Source organism: Oncorhynchus kisutch, linkage group LG17 (genome assembly GCF_002021735.2).
Source record: "Oncorhynchus kisutch isolate 150728-3 linkage group LG17, Okis_V2, whole genome shotgun sequence".
In the NCBI taxonomy this organism is placed as follows: domain Eukaryota; kingdom Metazoa; phylum Chordata; class Actinopteri; order Salmoniformes; family Salmonidae; genus Oncorhynchus; species Oncorhynchus kisutch.
The window spans coordinates 20947991-20961145 of NC_034190.2; the positions used below are offsets into that span (position 1 = coordinate 20947991).

A 13155-nucleotide genomic window follows, 5' to 3' on the forward strand; every position below is an offset into this window, starting at 1 on the left:
CAACAGCGGTGGACGAACATCTGGGCTGAGGGTGTGTTGACCTCAACTTCTTGCTCTGAGTAGAGCGGAGGCTGATACCCCATGGAGAATTCGAAGGGGAAGAGTCCAGTAGCCGAGCAGGAAAGAGTGTTCCTAGCATATTCCACCCAGACCAGTTGCTGGCTCCAGTTGGTGGGGTTACTAGCAACGAGACAACCGAGTGTCGTCTCCATGTCTTGATTGGCTCACTCCGACTGGCCGTTGGATTTGGGATGAAACCCGCAGGACAGAATGGCCGACAACACGATAAGGATGCAGAACACCTTCCAGAATCAGGACGAGAACGGAGGACCCTGATCTGAAACCATGTCAACCGGGAGTCCATGGATTCGGAAGACGTGCTGGGCCATCTCCTTGGCTGAAGGTAACTTGGGAAGAGGGATGAAATGGGCGGCTTTGTAAAACCTATCCAACACTGTCGGAATGGTGGTGTTACCATCTGACGGAGGAAGCCCAGTGACGAAATCCAGGGAAATATGGGACCAGGGGCGATGAGGGACAGGGAGTGGCTATAGGAGGCCAGACAGAGCTTGCCGCGGAGTCTTGCTTTGAGCACACACCATGCATGCGGCGACGAAGGCCGAGACATCAGGAGCCATGGTGGGCCACCAGAAGCATTGTCGGAGGAAAGCCATGGTAAGATGAGCCCCAGGATGACAGGTAAGCCTGGAGGAGTGAGCCCATTCCGGGACATGAGGCCGGGACGGATCAGGAACAAACATCCGGTTAGCCCTAGCCCCCCCAGGGTCTGGCTGGAAACATTGTGCCTTGCGGACCAGAGCCTCAATACCCCAAACAACCGAAGCCGCCAAATAAGAGGCAGGGAAGATGGTCTCAGATTCAGAGGGAGTGGCAGTGGAACTGTACAGATGGGAGAGAGCGTCCAGAGTCATGTTTTCGGTAGGAGATGGTGAAATTGAACATATTAAATAACAGGGCCCAACAAGCTTGCCTTGGGTTGAGGTGCTTGACAGTGCGAAGGTATTCTAAATTCTTAACCGCTAGGAGTTCCCGGTTCCCAATGTCATAGTTCCTCTCTGCAGGGTTGAGATGATGGGACATGAAGGCACAGGGATGAAGCTTTTGGTCCTAGACGGATTGCTGGGAAAGGACGGCCCCTACTTCCACGTCGGAAGCGTCAACCTCAACCACAAACTGACGAGTTGGGTCTGGATGGATGAGGGCAGTAGTGAATCACTGCTTTAGGTCCCCAAAAGCCTTGTCCACTGCTAGAGACCATGTGAATGGTACCTTGGGAGAGGTAAGTGCAGAGAGGGGGGCTGCCAGGTTGCTGTAGCCCCGAATGAAATGGCGGTAGAAATGAACAAACCCCAGAAACGTTGTAGCTGCACCCTGGATGTGGTCTGGGGCCAATCCACCACCGCTCTCACCTTTTCCAGATCCATCTGAACATTCCCTTCAGTGATGACATATCCCAGAAAGGAGATAGTGGAGCGGTGGAACTCGCACTTCTCAGTTTTACAAACAACGGATTTTCCAGGAGGCGCTGAACATGTCGCTCCATGTCGAACATGGAGAATGTATTCCTGGGCAGAACGAGAGAAAAGTAGGATGTCGTCGAGGTAGACAAAAACAAAACGATTCAACATGTTCCAGAGCACATCGATGACCAGGGCCTGGGAGACAGCGGGCGAGTTTGTGAGTCCAAACGGCATGACCAGGTACTCATAGTGTCCACTGGCAGTGTTGAAAGCCGTCTTCCACACATAAGGTGGTGGCCATTCTGAAGGTCCAGTTTGGAAAACATGGTAGCCCCCTGGAGAGGTTCGAAAGCTGAGGAGAGGAGTGGTAAAGGGTACCAATTTTTGATCATAATGTCATTGAAGCCCCGGTAATCAATGCATGGACGCAGGGTCTTGTCCTTCTTCCCCACAAAGAAGAATCCTGCACCAGCAGGAGAGGCAGAAGGGCAAACGCTCCCAACAGCCAGAGAGTCCTCAATGTACTTCTCCATGGTCATGGTCTCAGGACCAGACAGGGAATATAGCCGGCCTCGAGGCGGTGTGGTGCCCGGGAGGAGGTCAATAGAACAATCGTAAGGACAATGTGGAGGGAGGGAGATAGCACAAGCCTTGCTGAAAACCTCCTGGAGCTCATGGTACTCTGTGGGAATGGCAGAGAGATCCAAGGCCGTATTCAAACCTGAAGGTAGACGTTCCGGGGAAGCCTGCGCCGCCTTCAGGAAATGTGAATGTCCAGTCAATATCGGGGTTATGCTTCTGGAGCCAAGAAAATCCCATAACAACAGGGACGTGGGGAGATTCAATGAGGAGAAGCTGTATTGACTCACTGTGGTTTCCAGATACCCACAGAATAACGGGAACTGTGTTGTGTGTGACTCTTCCAAAGGCGCGGCCGTCCAGTGCCCTGGCATCCATGGGAACGGAGAGGAGTTGAGTAGGAATACTTAGTTCCGATACCAGGATAGCGTCCATGAAAGTCTCATATTCGCCAGAGTCAATGAGCACCCGGAGAGAATTAGACTAGTCTCCCCACAGCAAGATCACATCAAAAGGATTTTGGTTAATGGGAATTAAAGGGTTCCCAGTCAGGCTCACCAGTGTACTTGTACCTACTAAGGATTCAGGTCTCTTCACTGGGCAGGTGGCTATGTAATGCTCTACAGCACCACAATACAGACAACTGTTGGAGCTTAGCCTACGCAAATGTTCCCTAGGCGATAATCTAGCTCTTCCCAGTTGCATAAATTCCGGTGTATCCAACTCACCCGTCGTCAGTGATTCTCGAGGGAGGTCGGGTGGCCTCGGATCCTCTCGGAAAAACAGCCTTCGGGGACTTCTGGATTCCTTCGGAGGTGAGCGAGCCGTAGACGTCCATCAATCCTAATGGTGAGGGAATCAAGGTCCACCGGTAACTCCTGAGCAGCTAGCTCATCTTTTATCACCTCTGATAATCCGTGAAGGAAGGTATCGAATAGGGACTCCGGATTCCAGGCGCTCTCGGCGGCCCACGTGCGAATATCTACATCGTAGTCTGCCACACTACGGGAGTCTTGATGTAATTCAAGCAGTTTTCGGGCCGGCTCTCCCGGATACCAGAGAATCGAAAAACTTCCTCTCCTCTGCCATGAAGTCTTCCAGATCACGACAAATAGCGGATTGTTGCTCCCAAACTGCCGTAGCCCAGGAGAGCGCCCTTTCCGACATTAGCGTAATAATATACGTTATCTTTGACCGATCCAAAGGGAATAAAGATGGCTGCAGCTCAAAAATGAGGGAGCACTGAGAAAGAAAACCCGAGCAGGTTCCAGGATCCCAAATATATTGCTGTGCAGGTGGTAAGTGGGGTTCTCGGGGAGCCGGGGTAGGCTGTACAAACCCACCACTAATAGTAAAAAGGTTACTGGGTGGTTGGGGGGTCTCAGAGGTGGCGGGCTGCCTATGATCCAACTCACTGATTTGCTCCATAATAGCCTTGAACCCTTGGTCGTGTGCCTCCCAATGGTGGCTCTCTCTCCTATCCTCCTCTCAGAAGTCACAGAGGTGTAAATGACTGATCCATACCAAAGTAATTGCTCCTTCCTCACTGTGTTATTCACTCTTTCCTCTCCTTTCACTCTTTTCCATCTCCTGGCTTATGCATCACCCTCTGTCTCCCTCCATCACACCTTCTTTCTCACGCTCTCTATCTCACTGTCATTCGATCTCACTTTAGTAAAAGCCATCCTCTCCTCTCCTCTTCTCTTCTCTCTGTGTGATGATTAGGTTATGGTAGGTTAGTGTATCTCTGGAGTCTGATGTGTTTCCAAACGATGGCTAATGACTGAAAGGTGAGCTCTGATTTGTAACATTAGAATCCCACACACCACACACACACACAGACACGCACATGCACACACACAGACACACAGACACGCACACTGACACACAGACACGCACACACAGACATGCAACACACACACACACACACACACACACACACACACACACACACACACACACACACACACACACACACACACACACACACACACACACACACACACAGTAATAAAGTGTGTGGGGATACTTAGTGGTCAGTTCACTGTAACTGAGCTACCAGGAAAAGTCAGAAATGTGTGTGTGAGAGAGAGAGAGAGAGAGAGAGAGAGAGAGAGAGAGAGAGAGAGAGAGAGAGAGAGAGAGAGAGAGAGAGAGAGAGTGGGAGAGGATAACTATGCAGTAAATAATACATTTTGCTCTGTAAGAAATATTCAACAACAGCACAATATTTACAGTGATACAGTAGGAAACTATAAACGGTGTGTTCCGTCTCGTTCCCTCCCATCTCAGCATGTATTGTTTCCTGCTGACAAGGTAGCTACAGTATGAGGAGGTGCAATAATTTAAACCCCTCTCTCTTTCTCTCTCTCTCTCTCTCTCTCTCCCTCTCTCTCTCTAGATGATTCTGTTCTCAGCCTGCTGTATCTGTGGTCTGATTGGAGGGATTCTCAACTTCCAGTTCGTTCGGGCGTTGGCACGACGACCGGACTCTCTCCGCTCGCTACACCTGGCAGCCATGACCATTGCCTGCCTGGGTATGCAACGCTAACGAAAGGCTACAAAACACAGTTAAACATTATATTACGTTACACTACAGGCAAATCAACTCATTCCTACTCCAGGTAGTTGAAGTAGGGCGATGCTGACCCAATAAACTCTAATCTGCATGAAACCTATCTTTGTCTGTATATGAAAGGGTTATTATTGAAGAATACCTGCTATAAAGTATGAACTGTGGTACAGTAACATTCAACTAAGTTCTGGCACCATTCAATTCAGTAGGTCTCTCTCCCCCTTCTCCGTCTCTCCTGTAGGTATCTCTTCCTGTACTCTCTCTACCTGGTTGACCTGTCGTCTGGCCAGTTCAGAACAACAGAGGATGTTTCTGGAGAGAGAACACTCACTGCACCACTCACATGAGATGGCTGAGAAGGAACCATACACACACGGATCTTTTGTAAGAAACAAACACACGCTCACATGCATGCGTACTCACACATTGCTACTGATTTCTCCTAATTTGTGTGTGCGTGTGTGTGTGTGTGTGTGTGTGTGTGTGTGTGTGTGCGTTCATGCATGCATGAGTGTGTTTCTAACAGGAGATCCTGGACAACTCCAGCAACGGGATTCCCCAGATCTCCTACAACAGCAACACCACCTCTCTTTGACAACAGACACACATTGTTGCCCTGACAACAGACACACCTTGTTGCCCGGACAATGGATACACCTTGTTGCCCTGACAATGGACACACCTTGTTGCCCTGACAATGGACACACTTTGTTGCCCTGACAATGGACACACCTTGTTGCCCTAACAATGGACACACCTTGTTGCCCTAATAACAGACACACCTCGTTCTGCTGACCATGGGGTGGTATCATCCAACAGAGCTGAGCAGCACTATTACACAGTTGTGTGTGGAGAACTTCAGCACAGAAATGAACGCTCTTCTTGGACAAGTTGTTACTAGTTGTGATAGTCCTAACAGACAGTCACATGACCTCATGTGCATGCAATCAATTTGTAATCTCTCTCTCTCTATCTCTCTCTCTCTGGCTATATGAATGCAGGTATACTGTGTTTGAAGGAAAAATGCTATAGCTATCTGATGTAGAGCAGAATATGGAATGCTTTAAAAATTATAAATGCAACCAACGATGCAAACTGAATATCAGTGGTGGCCAACCATCCTCCTGGAGAGCTACTGGGTTTGCAGGCTTATGCTCCAGCCCTGCTCTAACACACATAATTAAGTTAATCAAGATCCTGGAGACTGAACACCAAGCTCTCAAGGAGGTGGGTTGGCTAACCCTGCTGTATATTCATGCTTGTATATCAGGAAAACAAACTTTATCTATGGAGTGACAATATGTTTCTTTAGGCTTCAATAAAACACACATAAAACTCTGTAAACGTTAGATGGTTTTGTAGATTTCATAACCAGTTCCAGAGACACACACACACACACACACACACACACACACACACACACACACACACACACACACACACACACACACACACACACACACACACACACACACACACACGTCAGGCATCCTTTCTGATATTGAATTAGAGGAGACACGCTCTCTGCTAAGGGGACTATTGTCTGTGGGAGTACAAGATATTGATCTCACACGCCAGTGTGTGTGCGTGCGTGCATGCTAATTGAGCATTAAATCAAAGTGCTCCTTAAAAATGGTCCTCTGAAATCTCATTTAGCTAACCCTATTCACAGACTTGTCTCACTATCTGCTACTACAGACTGGGGTAACACAGTAACCAGAGTACTTAGTTAACCCGGTTGATCTGTCACTATCTGCTACTACAGACAGGGGTAACACAGTAACCAGAGTACTTAGTTAACCCTGTTGATCTGTCACTATCTGCTACTACAGACAGGGGTAACACAGTAACCAGGGGCAACACCTATCTTGGTTAGTTACAGTAACTAACCAAGGTAAGAGACATTAGGCTTCTTGACAGACTGCATGTCCATGGGTCCTTAACCTACAGGCACATACACACACCCACCTGAGACCTGTGACCTCTCAGATAGATCTACAGCTACTCTGACTACATCAATGATGTTCAATAGCTCATTACGCTGTTTGCTTACATCAGACTACACCGTATCCATCGTGTGAGTGTGTTGACAGGGACCACTGCATCTAACTCAGCCAGGGGCTCTCTCGCTGACTAAGGAGCAGTGTCACTATTTATCACTGTGACAACGTCAGACATGCGATGCCAAGGAGAGTAGCAGGACCTGCTGTGTTGTGTGTGTGTGTGTGTGGTTGTTCTGAAGACAAGCGTCCAGAGCTGAATCAGACCCGGCCGACCTTACCTATCTAGTGCTGCCCTATCACAAAGTGGTAACATTAGAAGAGAGCTCTTCAGTAGTGTGTGTGTGTGTGTTTGTGTGTGTGTGTGTTTGTGTTTGTGTGTGTGTGTGTGTGTGTGTGTGTGTGTGTGTGTGTGTGTGTGTGTGTGTGTGTGTGTGTGTGTGTGTGTGTGTGTGTGTGTGTGTGTGTGTGTGTGTGTGTGTGTGTGTGTGTGTGTGTGTGTGTGTGTGTGTGTGTGTGTACTGTAATATCCTGTGTTTCACCGAGTAGTGGCTGAACAAGGAAATGGATAATATGCAGTTAGCTGGGTTTTCCGTGCATCGGGAAGGCCGAACAGCAGCCTCCGGTAAGATCAGGGTGGAGGGTCTGTGTGACTTTATTAACAACGTCTGGGGCACGATCTCTAATACGAAGAAAGTCTCAAGGTTTTGCTCGCCTGAGTTGGAATACCTCATGATAAGCTGTAGACCACACTATTTACCAAAATAGTTGTCATCTATATTCTTTGTAGCTGTCTATTTATCACCACAAACCGATACTGGCACTAAGACTGGAATCAACAAGCTGTATAAGGCCGTAAGCAAACAAGAAAATGCTCATCAAGAGCCGGCACTCCTAGTGGACTTGAATGCAGGAAGACTGAAATCACCTTTACTCCACACAGAGATGCGTACAAAGCTCTCCCTCGCCCTCCATTTGGCTAATCTGACCATAACTCTATACTCCTGATTCCTGCTTACAAGCAAACTTTCAAACAGATAGTACCAGTGACACGCTCAATACGGAAGTGGTCTGATTAAGTGGATGCTAAGCTACAGGACTGTTTCGCTAGTACAGACTAGAATACGTTCTGGGATTCATCCGATGGCATTGAGGAGTATACCACATCAGTCACCGGATTCATTAATAAATGCATCAACATACGTCCTCTCTCCACTCCTCTCCCCCTGTGTTGGGGCAGCAGCCAATCAAAGAACTCCAGGGCCTAAGGTGGGCTCCAATCCGGTTGCTGGAAGGGCGTGGCAGGTTTGAGAACTTGGCCCCTGCCGGCACCACTATCTCCAACGCACATCAACACCAGTTATCTAACTTTGCCAGTAAGACTTTAACAGACAATACAAAATACTCCTCCTGAGCACAATTATAAAAGCCAGATTGGGACTGCCTGAGTAGGCCTATTATGTCAAGAAAGACATCAACACACGCTGTACAATAATCAATCATCTTTATTGTAAGTTAACAGGATACAGAGGGAAAAGACCGTGATCATTAGACCAATAAGGAGAATATCAGTGTTGACTTTTGAACAGGTATATGCTGATCTCTAGTGGTTAGAGTGGGACTTACACAACATAGAGGAGAAGGAATATCTGTATATCCAACAGCGGTTGAAAAACAAGTTTTAATGACTCCAACCTAAGTGTATGTAAACTTCCGACTTTAACTGTGGTACACTTTATAAGTTCATTATAACAACATTATAGTATTTCTCCCTTCAGTGTCTCTAGTTTACAGTGTGGACTCCCCAGTCCTGAATCCTGCAGGTCATTGTCACTCATGTCCAGTTCTCTTAGGTGTCAGGAGTTTGAGTTAAGAGCTGAGGCCAAACCTTCTCCTTGTGATTTTACATTGATTCAGCCTAAACCAAAAATAAGATTGCAAAACAGTTGAAAGTTACTTGTCACCAATCCATATTTGTATAAATCAAGCATAATATGATTGATTATGGGGATTTGTTGTTATTTTGATCTAATACTAAGTACTCACAGAGCTGTTCTGGAGCCTTTGACCACTGGCAGCAGCCTCAGAAATTCTTCCTCTGATCTGGAGTTATTTCTTCAGGTCAAATACAACTTTTCTGAAGTCAGTAAAACAAAGACCAGAGCTGACCACTGTGCAGGGGAGAGTTTGAATTCTGAGAGACAGGAAGCTTTGGATCTCCTCCACTAGAGAATGGTCATTCGGCTCCTTCAGACAGTGGGACAGATTGATGCACCTCTCGGGAGAGGGATTCTCTCTAATTTCTCCTTGATGAACTCAATTGTTTCCTCATTGGTCTGTGAGCTGTTTCCTTTCTGAGTCCATAAACCTCCTAGAATAGTCTGATTGGACTCCAGTGAGAGGTCCAGAAGGAAGCGGAGGAACAGGTTCAGGTGTCCATTCTCGCTCTGTAAGGGGTTGTCCACAGCTCTCTTGTGTAAGTTGATAATTAATTTGTTGCTGGATGATGAGGAACATTTCTAGGATTTATTTTTGATGAGTGGATTTTTTCCACGGTTGATGAATGTGAAAAACATATAAAGCAGCCAGAAACTCCTGAATACTCAGATGAACAAAGCAGCACACCTTACCCTGGATCAGCCTACATTCTTTTCTGAAGGTCTGTGTACACACTCCTGAATACACTGAAGCTTCTCATCTTCATAGAAGATCAGATTGCCCTTTTCCAACTGTTTGAAGGCCAGTTTTCCGAGTTACATAATCACATCTTCATCATTGTGTAGAACTTTAGAGGTTCTAAGGTGATTCCTCTGTTGGGTCTGAAATACCATAACGTGAGCGAACATTTAAGACCGTCTTGGACATCTCTCCACTCTGCTTCACTCAACAGTCTCTCAAGAACAGTGACTGAAATCCAACAGAACACTGGTATGTGGCACATGATGTGGAGACTCCTTGATGTACACTGCTCAAAAAAATAAAGGGAACACTAAAATAACACATCCTGGATCTGAATTCTTATTAAATACTTTTTTCTTTACATAGTTGAATGTGCTGACAACAAAATCACACAAAAATTATCAATGGAAATCAAATGTACAGTGGGGCAAAAAAGTATTTAGTCAGCCACCAATTGTGAAAGTTCTCCCACTTAAAAAGATGAGAGAGGCCTGTAATTTTCATCATAGGTACACTTCAACTATGACAAACAAAATTAGAAGAAAAAAAATCCTGAAAATCACATTGTAGGATTTGTAATGAATTTATTTGCAAATTATGGTGGAAAATAAGTATTTGGTCAATAACAAAAGTTTATCTCAATACTTTGTTATATACCCTTTGTTGGCAATGACAGAGGTCAAACGTTTTCACACACTGTTGCTGGTATTTTGGTCCATTCCTCCATGCAGATCTCCTCTAGAGGAGTGATGTTTTGGGGTTGTTGCTGGGCAACACAGACTTTCAACTCCCTCTAAAGATTTTCTATGGGGTTGAGATCTGGAGACTGGCTAGGCCACTCCAGGACCTTGAAATGCTTCTTACGAAGCCACTCCTTCGTTGCCTGGCGGTGTGTTTGGGATCATTGTCATGCTGAAAGACCCAGCCACGTTTCATCTTCAATGCCCTTGCTGATGGAAGGAGGTTTTCACTCAAAATCTCAAAATCTCACGATACATAGCCCCATTCTTTCCTTTACACGGATCAGTCTTCCTGGTCCCTTTGCAGAAAAACAGCCCCAAAGCATGATTTTTCCACCCCCATGCTTCACAGTAGGTATGGTGTTCTTTGGATGCAACTCAGCATTCTTTGTCCTCCAAACACGACAAGTTGAGTTTTTACCAAAAAGTAATATTTTGGTTTCATCTGACCATATGACATTCTCCCAATCTTCTTCTGGATCATCTAGCAAACTTCAGACGGGCCTGGATATGTACTGGCTTAAGCAGGGGGACACGTCTGTCACTGCAGGATTTGAGTCCCTGGCGGCGTAGTGTGTTACTGATGGTAGGCTTTGTTACTTTGGTCCCAGCTCTCTGCAGGTCATTCACTAGGTCTCCCCGTGTGGTTCTGGGATTTTTGCTCACCGTTCTTGTGATCATTTTGACCCCACGGGGTGAGATCTTGCGTGGAGCCCCAGATCGAGGGAGATTATCAGTGGTCTTGTATGTCTTCCATTTCCTAATAATTGCTCCCACAGTTGATTTCTTCAAACCAAGCTGCTTACCTATTGCAGATTCAGTCTTCCCAGCCTGGTGCAGGTCTACAATTTTGTTTCTGGTGTCCTTTGACAGCTCTTTGGTCTTGGCCATAGTGGAGTTTGGAGTGTGACTGTTTGAGGTTGTGGACAGGTGTCTTTTATACTGATAACAAGTTCAAACAGGTGCCATTAATACAGGTAACGAGTGGAGGACAGAGGAGCCTCTTAAAGAAGAAGTTACAGGTCTGTGAGAGCCAGAAATCTTGCTTGTTTGTAGGTGACCAAATACTTATTTTCCACCATAAGTTGCAAAGAAATTCATAAAAAATCCTACAATGTGATTTTCTGGAGAAAAAAAATCTAATTTTGTCTGTCATAGTTGAAGTGTACCTATGAAGAAAATTACTACAGGCCTCTCTCATCTTTTTAAGTGGGAGAACTTGGACAATTGGTGGCTGGCTAAATACTTTTTTGCCCCACTGTATGTGGATGACTCAACACTATACACTAGTGGTGCAATGGATCACAAAACTCACTGTTCGGATCTTATCACGTTTTTGAGTCACAGATCAGACCATTTTTAGGATCAGCAACAAAAAAAAGAGAGACTAATATAACTTTGCTTTCCATTTCTTACTTAAAGAACACGCACAAGCGTGAACACACACAAGCAAGGAACTTTTCAATGTTTAAATAAAATATTAAAATAAAATATTCAATACTCAATTGTTAAATTAAAGTGCAATATGAGGTATGATACCGTCTTCATTTAAACAATAGTGGATGAAAAACTAGCCTGTGTCCACGTCATCAAAAAAAAAGTAAAGAAAGAAAGCAAAGCAGACCTGAGCTTATAACTTAAAAAGATGAATGTCTACATAGTCTGGGAGAGGGTCGACCTCTTTGCAGTCATTATGGCCCCTGCTGTGGAGAACACCCTCTCGCTAGGAACTGAAGTGCCAGGCACTGCCAGGTAGCGTCTTGCCATCATGCTTTTCCACCATGCCAGTGGATCACCATCCACTGGAATGCTGCTTGCTGCCTTGTAGGATGGCACCTCCTCTTTGATGGTGTTGGCAAATGTCTTGCCTGCAGACTTGACATCTCTAGTGATGGTGCTGTCTTCCTCACTTGGGGCCATACATGGTAGAATCCTTGTTTTCAGGAGGTAGGATCATGGACACAGACAGTGCAGTTTCAGTGCTCAATAGGGTTGTAACCGTTTTGACGGGTTTTAGCACCTGGAGGACCTCCTCTGCCACTTCCACGCCATCATCAGACAAGGTGACAATGTCTTTATGTTTTTTCAGGGTCTTGTCTGTCAGTGCAGAGTATACAGCTGCCTGCTGCTCAAGATAGCTCTCCAACATGTCATAAGTGGAGTTCCATCTTGTTGTGACATGGTGTATGAGCTTGTGGGTCGGTAGCTGTAGCAGTTCTTGCTTGGTCTTAAGCACATGAGCGGCTGTTTGGTGGAAAAAGGAAACCACCTTCCCGATCCTCCCAAGGAGGTGGTCCATCTGGTTATCTGAGATTCCCCTTAAGGATGCTAAATTGATCACGTGCAAAGCAAGCTATCTGTGGCCCCAGTCCAGCTTCTATCACTGCATTTACTTGGTTCTTGGCATTATCTGTGGTGATTGGGATATTGTTATTGGGCGTCTCTTGCTTCCACTCTGCTACTGCTCCTAGCACCAGATTTGTGCCTTTGTGACTCTCATAGAGGGGGTGTGTCTGTAACACTGGACTTCACATCTCCCACTCCTCTGTGGTGTAGTGAGCAGTCACAGTCAAGTAGCTTTCCATTGCCCTGGAGGTACACCCATCTGTGGTGAGGGCAACAGAGGATCCCTTGGAGAATTTGTCGATTTTGTAGTGTGGCTCAAGCATTTTCACCGTATTTTAAAAGTTTTGTTTTCCACAAAATAATATGGTCTCATGGCTGCAGCGATAAACATCTCAATAGATTTGGTGATGGCTTTAGTCTGGTCTGATTCTGCGGGAAAGGGCTGCTTAAATGTCGCAGTGAGAAGCTGTTGTTTCTTGGCTGAGTTGGCTCCTGTCACTGACACACCAGGCTGATGACGCTTTAAATATGTGGCCATGCTCGATGAATTTCCATGATCATATGGCTTTCTTGTGGCACAATGCCTACACACCGTAATGGTGTTGTCCACCACCCTTCTTCCGTCATCATATTTGACAGGGAAGCCAAAATGCTCCCATACATGAGACTTATTAAATGAAGCGAGAGGCTTTTCCAGTTCTTCGGCTTCTCCGCTAGCCGTGGCTGTCACTGCTCTTTTTTCTTCTTTGCAACGC

At 46.1% G+C, this 13155-nt stretch overlaps 1 protein-coding gene across 1 annotated transcript in view; it reads left to right on the forward strand.

Annotated features, from left to right (window-relative positions):
- The window catches only part of tmem196 (transmembrane protein 196), a 9861-nt gene extending 3882 nt beyond the window's left edge, over nucleotides 1-5979 (forward strand). The window contains exons 3-5 of the mRNA XM_031794954.1: nucleotides 4462-4597; nucleotides 4877-5019; nucleotides 5162-5979. Of these exons, the coding sequence (XP_031650814.1) occupies nucleotides 4462-4597; nucleotides 4877-5019; nucleotides 5162-5230 (348 nt within the window). The 3' untranslated portion in view covers nucleotides 5231-5979. The remainder of the gene's footprint in view (nucleotides 1-4461; nucleotides 4598-4876; nucleotides 5020-5161) is intronic.
- Nucleotides 5980-13155: the final 7176 nt, after the last annotated feature.